Here is a 12,500-nt window from a genome sequence, read left to right as displayed (position 1 = left end):
TTGCACGAATTGTATTGACTTTCTATGTAAACTCGCCGCGCCGCCGGGAAAATTTGCGCCCGGTGTGAACCAGGCCATTTTATTTTTATTTTTTTGTTCAAAAATGTATTATTATTTTCAGAAGGTGACGGTGTGTGAGGGCTCACACCTGGCCAGGAGGACACACAGAGTCATATCTGTTTGAAAAATGAACTTTCTTTAGCCTGCGTACAACATGTCTTTGATGGTACAGTACATCAGTGGCTTTTGGATGACGTTGAAATTTGATTTAGCTAACAAAATCCCACTACACATTACTGAGAAGAGATTCATAAAGTTCATAGCTTAGCTGAGCTTTACAGAGGAACTGTGTGTTCTCCCAGAGATTCAGTGAAGTTCTTCTGCTCGCTGAGGGAGACGTGATGAATGTTTCAGTCCGGAGCTCCTGGGGTCTTTTCACACACACAGCAGAGCCACCATACAGCTGTCCAACGCTTTTGTTTTGCTCCACCAGTGGAATATCACTCTCTCTCTAACATGAATGGCTGTGTTTTGGCTTGCTCATGAATTATCCCTCTCTATTTAAAGTTCAGTTTGTGAACTGCTTACTGGCCCTTGATATACAGTTTGGAATCATGAATGTAATGAATTATTACATTGAGAATGATGCATTCGTACATTGAGAATGATGCATTATTACATTGAGAATGATGCATTATTACGAATGATTATGGCTCTTCAGAATTTTACAAGCAGCCATTTCTATGAGTAATAATTACCCACTCACTTTGTTAACACATGTTTTTGTTTGCTAGCTGGTCCTTTTGGGTACAATGAAGTGGCCATGATTCCAGCTGGAGCCACTCACATCCGCGTCACTGATAACAGCAGGAACTATCTGGGTAAGAAACATAGTTCACACACATACACACACACACACACACACACACACACACACACACACACACACACACACACATATAAACATTGGAGATTGACTCTCACAGAAGTATTCCTCTGTTTATATGTCTGATCCAGCCCTTCCGAGGGCGAGGGACTTTGCTCCTCTGCTTCCCTGCCACATTTAGTAGCAGTTTTAAACAGTGCTTCCTGGCTCCAAACACAGATAACAGCTCTCTGGTGATCCACAGCTGCAGTCTGGGTGTGTGTTTTCCAGTTAACACAAACCGCAAACACTATCTATTCTCACACATTTTACAAGACCAAAATAATGCGGCCCTAGAAAGGAAGTAATTCTCTGTGATGCTGGAATAGAACTGAAATGCTTCATCTGGCCCTTGGGTACAGGCAGAGAAACGGCCAGCTAAGTGGAAGTACTTCATTCTGATATGGAAATTGTCCCCCAAAATGTTCCAAATGATATGTACCGTACATAGCCTACTGTAGCCTACCGTACCATACATAGCCTACTGTAGCCTACCGTACCATACATAGCCTACTGTAGCCTACCGTACATAGCCTGCCCATTCTGTCTGTTTGCAGCCAACCTTTCATTGTAGAACATTTCACTCATAAACCTACTACCTGCTTCTCCGCTCATGTTCTCTCTCCTGTCTCTCTGGTTCCCCGCTCATGTTCTCTATCTCTTCTCTCTGGTTCCCCGCTCATGTTCTCTCTCCTGTCTCTCTGGTTCCCTGCTCATGTTCTCTCTCCTGTCTCTCTGGTTCCCCGCTCATGTTCTCTCTCTCTTCTCTCTGGTTCCCCGCTCATGTTCTCTCTCCTGTCTCTCTGGTTCCCCGCTCATGTTCTCTCTGGTTCCCTTCCCGCCCCTAACACCTGGTTCCCCGCTCATGTTCTCTCTCTGGTTCCCCTCCCTCCCCTGGTCCAGCGCTGCAGAATGGACGCTCCCAGTTCGTGATCAACGGCCACTGGAAGATCAGTGTTCCGGGGGAGTACAGCGTGGCCGGGACCAAGCTGCTGTACCGGCGCTCGGCCGACTCCTGGGAGAGCTTTGAGGTCCCCGGACCCACCCAAGAGGACCTGCACGTCATGGTCAGCCTCACACAGTAACAACAGTCTGGGGACACTGTGGTCCGCGTGTGGTCAGACTCTGGTCGGGTGGCTGTCGGCTTACCAGTTTGTTTAAAGTCTTGGTTCAGAGAGGTTTTTAGGTCGGGTCCAGATTTTCTGTCGCTGTTCCTGGTTGTTTATAGTCATTCCCAATCCACATTGAAGCTGTATGGTCTGTTTGTTCCATGTTCCGTGTGGTGATTTGTTCCCAGGTGTTGGCGACAGGCAGGGACCCGGGGATAGAGTACGAGTACTGGCTCCCTTCCGACCAGTACGCCCTGTACCACGGCAGGAAGAGTCCGCTACGCCAGCCTCACCTCACCGCCAGCTACGTCCCCTGGGCCCCCCCCCCCACCACCACCACCACCACCAGGCCCCTCCCCCTCACCACAAGACCATACTGGGGTGAGACCTGCCTCTGACCTCATCCATCCTCTCTTTGTGTGGCTGGAGTCTGATGCATTGTTGATTAAAGTGTTATTGCACTTTTGTGGACATTTTTGTGGACCGACCAACCGACAGCGTCAGCTGTTGGTCGCAGCTAAAAACAAACAGTAAAAGCACATCAGTCGGGCTGCCGGGCGCTTGGCGCAGCTCCAGGTCTGCAGGAGCCTCCATCAGTCCTGGCTGTACATGTGACTACTGTAGTCTCCTGCCCTACACTTCTGTCAGTTTTTAGGGGCAATAATTAACTTACAGTAAACCTCAATCTTAAATTCATAATCAGCAATGCACTTTAACCTGGTCCACATTACAATTGATTGTACTGAAGTGTTTTTTAGTCAAAGTAAATAAATTAAGACCTGCTGTACCGACCTGAACTTTGACCCGTCAGCTCTCCCAGGAGGCTTGCCTGTCCAGCTCCCCCGCCAGCCCCCCCACCGCCAGCCCCGCCTGGAGAGGGATGAGACGCGGGGGAACCAGCTACCCCAGTCCTCCCGTGGAGGTACGCCCCACCCACCCAATCACTCCTGCTCACCTCCACCTCCACCCTCTCTCTCCTCAACCTGTCCCACTCACTAGCCGTGTTGGGAGTAACTGGTTACAAAGTAATGGATTACTGTTACTTTTTCCAGTAACTTGGAATGTAAGGGATTACATTAGAATGTTCAGTAATCAGATTACAGTAACTGACCTAATAAAAATGGGATTACTTTGAGTTGCGCATGCGCGTGCCTGCTCTCTTTCATGTGGTTGATATGAGCATGCAGTCTCTGCAGTCGTGGCTCAACTGACTGTTCATGTCATCAGGGTGGAGATATGACAAACTGCTGGTTTAGGATCAGATTTTCTTGTGTCTATTGTGCAAGATGCAAAACTGATCCTGTATCAGCACATATATGATTTGGGTAAGGAATGATGTGGTTTTAGAAAGTGGTAACTCAAAAGTAACTAGAAATGGTGTTCAGAGAGCACAGACCTCCCCCCCTGAATGTATTTCGTGGCTGTGGGCACACCATCATTTAATGGGTTCTAAATTGACCCATGCTGCACCCCTCCACCGAGTTTCATGAAAAGTACGCACAAACTGCACTGTTGCTGGGGCAGGGGTAATAAGTAATCTCTTTTTTTTTTAGAGAGAGTAATTAGTATAGTAATCTAATTACAATTGAGAAAAAGTAATCAGGAGCCTTACTTGATTACTATTATTAAATAACTTGCCCAACACTGCTCACTATATAGTCTTCTCAGAGACATTAAGTATGAGGTGTTCACTATTGCTCTACACACCCTGTAGGGCATTGTGGGAAATGTAGGCGTGCTCGAGGTCGAAAAGAGCGCCAGAAGCAATACTGTGAGAAAGACTTTGGTGAGTATGAGTCTCTTCATTATTTCCATACGTAGCCTCACAAAAATCCAGAAATATGAAGCCACTGACCAAACAGCTGTGTGTTCTGTTACTCTCCCTCCAGTGTTCCGGGCCAGAGTCCTGACGAAGCTGTACCGAGGTGAGGAAACGCGCTACGACGTCCAGATCCTCCACACCTACCGGAACCGCTTCCGCCTGGAGCACCGGGAGTTCCTGTGGGTGCCCAACGTGTGTGACTGCCCCTCTCTGGAGGAAGGGCGTCAGTACGTGCTGATGGTGCGTCGCCACATTAACTACGAGCGCACGCTGGACAGGATCCTGATGGAGGAGGACAGCTACGTGGCTCCATACAGACCCAGGGAGGACGCTCTGCTGCGCCCCCTAGAGCAGCTCTGCAGTAACAGAGGGGCCAGGCCTCCAGCAGCACAGAGGGGCAGGGCCTAGAGACACACACACACACGCTCACATTCTCCCAAACATTCTCCAGTAAACGGACATCTTCTGATAACAGTTAAAACCCTGGTGTGTTTGTATGGGTGTGTGACACACTCAAACTGTACTCTCCTGTCATAAACAACTGCCCGCCTCCACCTCAGAAAGACACATTGTATCAAAATCACTAGATTTCCAAAATGACGTTTCCGGAGACAGATCCCATCTGAACCTGGTAGAGACTGTACTGAACACAGTAGATCTCAGACTTGCCATGTTAAGAAGCAAAACACTCTTTAAGAGGATTCAAAAGCTGACCAGCTTACCAAGTATAGCACTTTAGGTGGTCACACCCACCTTTAAACTTCAAAAAAATAAATACCAAAGAGAAGAACATCGACTGAAATGGCCAATAATGTTTTCATGTGTTTATGTTTGTTTGTTTGTTTGTTTTATTGACCAGGTGACTAACTAACCATCACTTTTGGCAACTCAAAGCCATTGTGTGTTTAGGTTTTCGCCATTGTGTGTGTTTATATATGAGTTTATTCTCTCACTTTTTTAATTACAAAGATGTATAAAACATATTATTGTTTCATGATGTGGACTATTTATGTCAAAAGATTTGATAATACCCTTTACAGTGTATTTGTATTATGCCTTTGATATATTGAATTATCATAATATGTAATCCATTTCCCTGTGTTGTGATAGAATTTCATGACTTTAAAATCAGGTTTCCTTAGTCTGCAGCCTAACATATTTTCATATTTACATGCATATTTACTTAGTGAAATATCATGTGGCACTAAGTAGTTACAGTTATAAGAAATATTTAATCTGTATGGCTTGTGGATAATAATTTGTAGTGTATTATTTTACATTAGTGTAACCACTATGTGCGTACTGTACCTGTAACATGCAATATATCTCACAATTCCTTATGCTTTTGTTTTTACATCATTTAAGTCCTGTTGAAAAGTGACACCCGGCTCAGGCAGCTGTTGGGCTGCACTCGTAACACTCTGTACTGAATCGTCTTCAATCCACAGGCTTTAGGTAGATTCCGTAACCTTGTCTTAAAGAGATTTCCACAAAACATGTACAGTAGCAACCTTTAAGGATGAACAGAACTCTGTCCAACAGTACAGCATCTCATACTGGTCCAAAACACTCCTCAGACCTCCTCCCATTAGCCTTCCTTCCTGGACTCCTCCTTCCTGCATGGACCTTGATCAGAAAGACTGAACAGAAGAACATACTGTAAGAGACTGGATGACACACCACTTCATGGAGGGCTAGAAAAATATTTGCAATTAAATCTCATTTTCTAAATGTCCAGTAATGTCTTTGCCGTCAAAAAAAATTTATGTTATGCATATGAATAAATCACCCATAAGACACGTTTTTGTGTTTCTTTACAAAAATGTATTCAAAAAATAACTTGACATCTACCACAATATCAGTTGTGCTACACATGACCTAACCTGCTACACAAATGAGCGTTTTCCAGAGTCATGGTGATGGCCATCGACTGAGAGAAGTCATCCCAGCAACTCATCCTCCTCTCCCTGCTGGCTCGTCACGCCTGGGAGCAGAGAGCCTGGACCAGGTCACTGAGCCACTTCACACACCACCAGGACCATGAGACCCCCACCTCACACACCAACACCAGGACCATGAGACCCCCACCTCACACACCAACACCAGGACCATGAGACCACCAACCTCATACACCAACACCATGAGACCACCAACCTCATACACCAACACCATGAGACCACCAACCTCATACACCAACACCAGGACCATGAGACTCCCACCTCACACACCAACACCAGGACCATGAGACCCCCACCTCACACACCAACACCAGGACCATGAGACCCCCACCTCACACACCAACACCAGGACCATGAGACCCCCACCTCACACACCAACACCAGGACCATGAGACCACCAACCTCATACACCAACACCAGGACCATGAGACCACCAACCTCATACACCAACACCAACACCATGAGACCAACAACCTCATACACCAACACCAACACCATGAGACCACCAACCTCATACACCAACACCAGGACCATGAGACCACCAACCTCATACACCAACACCAGGACCATGAGACCACCAACCTCATACACCAACACCAGGACCATGAGACCACCAACCTCATACACCAACACCAACACCATGAGACCAACAACCTCATACACCAACACCAACACCATGAGACCACCAACCTCATACACCAACACCAGGACCATGAGACCACCAACCTCATACACCAACACCAGGACCATGACACCACCAACCTCATACACCAACACCAACACCATGAGACCACCAACCTCATACACCAGGACCAGGATCATGACACCACCAACCTCATACACCAACACCAGGACCATGACACCACCAACCTCATACACCAACACCAGGACCATGACACCACCAACCTCATACACCAACACCAGGACCATGAGACCCCCAACCTCATACACCAACACCAGGACCATGAGACCACCAACCTCATACACCAACACCAGGACCATGAGACCCCCACCTCATACACCAACACCAGGACCAACACCAGGATCATGGGAGCCCCCCACCTCTCACACCAACACTGTGAGACCCCCCACCTCTCACACCAACACTAGGACTAACACCAACACCAGGACCATGAGAGCCCCCCCTCTCACACTAACACCCAGCCCCCCCCCTCCCCCACCTCTCACACCAACACCTGAGGACCATGCTCACAGAACCACCCACCTCACACACCAACACCATGTTCATTGGGGGGTTCAGGTACCTTTAATGCCGGTATAGATTTGTGCCCAATAAACAGATAAACATAATTTAAAAGATTGTATTAAAACATACAGTGCATTTGGAAAGTATTCATATCCCTTCACTTTTTCCACATTTGGCTATGTTACAGCCTTATTCCAAAATGTATTAAATTATTTTTTTTCTCAATATTCTACACACAATACCCCATAATGACAAAGAGAAAAACATGTTTTCTTGAAATTTTTGCAAATGTATCAAAAAATATATATATCACATGAACATACAGTAAGTATTCACTCCATTTGCTATGACACTCAACAATGAGCTCAGGTGCATCCTGTTTTCACTGAGATGTTAACTCGATTGGAGCCCACCTGTGGTAAATTCAATTGATTGGACATGATTTGGAAAGGCACACACGACACACCTGTCTATATACGATCCCACAGTTGTCAGACAGTGTGTCAGAGTAAATGGTAAATGGACTGCACTTATATAGAGTACAAACCAAGCCATGAGGTCAAAGGAATTGTCTGTAGACCTCCGAAACAGGATTGTAACGAGGCATCTGGGGAAGGGTACAAAACAAAATCTGCAGCATTGAAGGTCCCGAAGAGCACAGTGGTCTCCATCATTCATAAATGGAAGACGTTTGGGACCACCAGGACTCTTCCTAGAGCTGGCCTTTGTGGGGCGGCTGTGGCTCAGTGGTAGAGCGGGTCGTTGATCGTAGGGTTGGCGGTTCAAATCCTGCCTCCTGTCCACAGTCCTTGGGCAAACCGAACCCCAAATTGCTCCCTATGAGAAGGCTAGCACCTTGCATGGCAGCTGCCGCCATTAGTGTGTGTGTGAATGGGTGAATGTAATTGTAAAACGCTTTGGATAAAAGCGCTATATAAGTACAGTCCATTTACTGTACCATTTAGCTGGCTACCTGCCAAACTGAGCAATCGGGGGAGAAGGGCCTTTGATCAGGGAGGTGACCAAGAACCTGATGGTCATTCGGACAGAGCTCCAATGCTCCTCTGTGGAGATGGGAAAACCTTCCAGAAGGACAACCATCTCTGCAGCACTCCACCAACCAGGCCTTTATGGTAGAGTGGCCAGACGGAAGCCACTCCTCAGTAAAAGGCACATGACAGCCCGCTTGGAGAGATCCTGGATGAAAACCTGCTCCAGGGCGATCTGGACCTCAGACTGGGGCGAAGGTTCACCCTCCAACAGGACAATGACCCGAAGCACACAGCCAAGATAACAAAGTAGTGGTTTTGGGACAAGTCTGTGAATGTTCTTGAGTGGCCCAGCCAGAGCCCAGACTTGAACCTGATTGAACATCTCTGGAGAGATGGCTGTGCACCAACGCTCCCCATCCAACCTGATGGATCTGGAGAGGATCTGCAGAGAAGAATGGGAGAAACTGCCCAAAAATAGGTTTGCCAAGCTTGTAGCATCATACTCAAGAAGACTTGAGGCTGTAATCGTTGCCAAAGGTGCTTCAACAAAGTATTGAGTAAAGGGTGTGAATACTGTACATATGCACATGTGATATTTGAGCATCTATTTTTAAATTGTGCATTTTTTTTCACTTTGTCATTATGGGGTATGTTTTGTAAAATTTAGAGAAATTTAATCACTTTTGGAATAAGGCTGTAACATAACCAAATGTGGAAAAAGTGAAGGGATGTGAATACATTCTGGATGCACAGTATACCAAGGCATCAGACATACAGTATAAATGCTATTCATTCCAGAATACAGTTTGTTTGTTGTTGTTGATCAACCCCAATGATCTTCTATTGGGAGCAAATCCAATCAAGACTGGGGATAGAAATGTACACATCATACCCTTCTTAAAGAAATATTTATGTAAAAATGTAAACGTTTCAGAATGATTTGAATGCCTGATCATATCTATAGTATCTACCCTAACCCTAACCCTTTCAGAATGATTTGAATGCCTGATCATATCTATAGTATCATATCTATAGTATCATATCTATAGTATCTACAGACCCACCAAATCTACTCCTTGTTGTATGCTGGTTCTTACAATAGGAAAGAAAATATACATGAAACCAGAGTTCACCCTTTTTGATCCCTTTGGCAATTTGTAAGTGCATTCCCATACCACAGTAGTCAATAGTGTTCTGTGTTAACAGGACAGCAGTGTGAGGAGTATCTGAGCATCTGATTGGTCCAGCTCTTTCCTCCTCACCACAGTGTGAGTCTCTGACCCATGACCCCCGGTCATCAGGGAGGGTGTAGGACGTCACCCTGCAGTAGGACCCTGTAGTAGGACATCACCCTACAGTAGGTCCCTGTAGTAGGACCCTGTAGTAGGACATCAGGACATCACCCTGCAGTAGGACATTACCCTGCAGTAGGACCCTGTAGTAGGACATCACCTTGCAGTAGGACATCAGGACATCACCCTGCAGTAGGACATCAGAACATCACCCTGCAGTAGGACCCTGCAGTAGGACAACACCCCGCAGTAGGACATCACCCTGAGGACATCACCCCGCAGTAGGACATCACCCTGCAGTAGGACATCAGGACATCACCCTGCAGTAGGACATCACCCTGCAGTAGGACCCTGCAGTAGGACAACACCCTGCAGTTGGACATCACCCTGAGGACATCACCCCGCAGTAGCCCCGTGTCCCCCGGCGGTCCGGAGGTCAGACGTTGACCCTGATGTGGCGGGACGACACGGCGCGGCGTTTGATGCGCGAGCGGCGAGGTCGGGAGCGGGCGTCGGACTGGCAGCAGCACAGCGGCCCCAGCAGCAGCCAGAGGTACAGGAACACACAGGCCCAGCAGGACGACATCTTCACCCAGAACGTGGACCAGCTGCCGTGGGTGAACGTGGTCTCCAGGACCGCTGACTCATAGCTGGAGGAGGGAGGGAAGCTTATGAGCAAGTTTGACCTTATTGCCTTTGGATGTCTCACAAGACTGACTGCAAGACGTACTATGTGTGTAATCCACAGCTTTGCTGTTGCACATCGGTCCTTTAGTTCTCCAGGGAGTGAATGACTAACCTGAACCAGTTGGTGAGAGTCATCATGACATAGAGTGATGCCAGGAAGTAGACAAAGTGGAAGAAGAAGTAGCTGTAGGCCACTCTCTGGCTCTCGTTATGAATCACCTTCTGGCAGCCCTTATTCTCCTCGTCAATCACACACTCCTCTACGGAGAGAAAAAAAACACAAGAGGAAAAACACAGCGAGGCCCTGGAGGGCATGGAACTCTGCCACTCCACCAGGATCATGGAGGTACATCAATCTACTGAGATAAATAACTCAATGTACTTAGATGATAGTATTTCATTTATGCCCACAAATGCCCCCATCTATAGTGTATTGTTTTTCATAAGATTAATCAGATATTGTGCAGATATGGTTGATATAAGAACCTACAGCGCTTCAGGGTGTGGGCCTACTCACCTGATATAAGAACCTACAGCGCTTCAGGGTGTGGGCCTACTCACCTTCCTCATCTTCGGGACAGCAGAAGCAGCAGGTGGCCTTCTGGAACTCGTAGCGGTAAACTTTGATCATCCAGAACGGCCCGAAGACTTCTGCCAGGTAGGAGGCCTCGTTACTGGGGAACAGATTGGTTGTGTACATCGTAAAACGAGCATGGTACGTTTTACAAGCTGTTTTTTTAAACTTTAAAAAGTTTGTGAAAGAGTGAGACTTCACATTATATCAAAATGGAGACTGCATATTCAGTTCACTGGATTTGATATAAAAAGGGAGTCCTCTGTAGTATAAATGATCCAGGTGACCTGTCCAGTAACGTACTGTCTATACTGTCCACTCACCATGCGAAGAGCACACAGCAGTACATGATGGCAGCGCCGATGACCGCCACGGCATTCCCCTCTTTCTGGACCTCGTTCTGGCCCACGTTGGGGTAGCACACGGTCCTGTTCAGCCCCTGGTACTCCACTGACATGCATGGAGATAAGAGACATGTTATAGGCTTTCACACACACACACACACACACACACACACACACGCATGTACACACACACGCCAGGGTTTCTCAGTGGATAAGAAAAGTGTCCTGTTTCCAGTGTTGTGTGTTTTCAGACAAATTCCAGAAACAAAGGGATTAGTCTCCTGGTGTGTGTGTGTGTGTGTGTGTGTGTGTGTGTGTGTGTGTGTGTGTGCGTGTGTGCGTGTTATGGGGGGTGGAAAGTGCCACTTATTTGCTAACTGAGCAGACACACGTGACGAACGTCCCCACGTGACCACGTGTGCTATTCACTAACGTAGCTAACCCAGCAAACGCTCGTCAGGGCCGGGAGTACTTGAGCACGTGTGCTATTCGCATATGTAGCTAACGTCGCTACTTGACGTGTGCTATTCGCATACGTAGCTAACGTCGCTACGTGAGCACTTGTGCTACAGTAGGACCCCACTCATCCGAACCCAACGGGACCGCAGGTCGTTCGTATCTCTGAAATGTCCGGATGACTGGAACATATGTTAAAATGCACCAAATTCAATAAGTGGTATACTTGTTTCATATAGACTCATAATAGACCAATAAATACCCTTAATTACTTGTGAAAATGCATCAAAATTGCAATCAAATAGCCAACTAAACTCATATAGGCCAGTAGCCTATAATAAAATAACCGAATTTCCACTTGAGTGCGTGCTTTGATCAAATACAGTACTTTATTCTCAAATGAGGCTTACGCTGTATCGATAGGCTACTGTATTCGCAGAACAACATGGTATAGCCTAAAACAACCCAACATTAGAACAATTAGAGCAAATGATAATCAATAAATAAATAAATGAAATGACAGACAAGTTGTCGTGTCTTAGGCTATTGTAGCCTAAAAGAAAGTCTCTAAAACAACAGATGTAGACTAACGTGGCCTAGGCTGTAGGCTATTATTTAACAAATACAGTAGGTCTAGTAGGCTAATCTACATGCTCACAACACGTCTGTGTTCCTGAAGTCTATTAACTGGGAACGAATAATGACTCGATGCTGCTCTGCTTCAGGTTGCTGACGCGCTTTCTGGTACCAAGGAATGCAGCTCTCGCGCAGCAGACTCGTTTGCGTTTTGCGCTCGACATTAGAAGAAATGAAACGTGACAGTAGACTACAGCCTACAGGCAACATGTAGGTCTACATACAGTTCTGTTTTTATTCACAGAAGGGTAGGCTACAGTACTGTAATGAAAAGCCCACCAGTAACCAGATAGCAGGCAAAAAAAATGGTGCGTTCGTTTGTGGTCGGACGTGGCAAGTCGCAAGTGGCAAAATACCTCCCTCCGACCTGTGTGCATTCGAGCTATAGCGAATGATATGATGATGATATGATATGATATTGACATCAGCCGGCAACTGGAGGCTGAGAAACATATCCGAATTTGCGACGAGGAAGTGCGAGTTCAATTTGCCACCTCC

At 46.6% G+C, this 12,500-nt stretch overlaps 2 protein-coding genes across 2 annotated transcripts in view; one reads left to right on the top strand and one right to left on the bottom strand.

Annotated features, from left to right (window-relative positions):
- adamtsl5 (ADAMTS like 5) overlaps window positions 1-4,775 on the top strand; it is a 27,921-nt gene extending 23,146 nt beyond the window's left edge. Inside the window, exons 8-13 of the mRNA XM_084437128.1 lie at window positions 795-881; window positions 1,829-1,992; window positions 2,223-2,415; window positions 2,846-2,956; window positions 3,749-3,820; window positions 3,924-4,775. Of these exons, the coding sequence (XP_084293254.1) occupies window positions 795-881; window positions 1,829-1,992; window positions 2,223-2,415; window positions 2,846-2,956; window positions 3,749-3,820; window positions 3,924-4,264 (968 nt within the window). The 3' untranslated portion in view covers window positions 4,265-4,775. The remainder of the gene's footprint in view (window positions 1-794; window positions 882-1,828; window positions 1,993-2,222; window positions 2,416-2,845; window positions 2,957-3,748; window positions 3,821-3,923) is intronic.
- Window positions 4,776-9,741: 4,966 nt separating this feature from the next.
- Window positions 9,742-12,500, bottom strand: part of serinc4 (serine incorporator 4) — a gene marked incomplete at both ends in the record, with an annotated part of 18,801 nt that continues 16,042 nt past the window's right edge. The window contains 4 exons of the mRNA XM_084436649.1: window positions 9,742-9,955; window positions 10,105-10,252; window positions 10,554-10,666; window positions 10,890-11,016. Coding sequence (XP_084292775.1) covers window positions 9,742-9,955; window positions 10,105-10,252; window positions 10,554-10,666; window positions 10,890-11,016 — 602 coding nt within the window. The remainder of the gene's footprint in view (window positions 9,956-10,104; window positions 10,253-10,553; window positions 10,667-10,889; window positions 11,017-12,500) is intronic.

Source organism: Borostomias antarcticus (genome assembly GCF_949987555.1).
Source record: "Borostomias antarcticus genome assembly, chromosome: 4".
Lineage (NCBI taxonomy): Eukaryota > Metazoa > Chordata > Actinopteri > Stomiiformes > Stomiidae > Borostomias > Borostomias antarcticus.
This window is presented reverse-complemented; position numbering and strand designations above follow the sequence as displayed.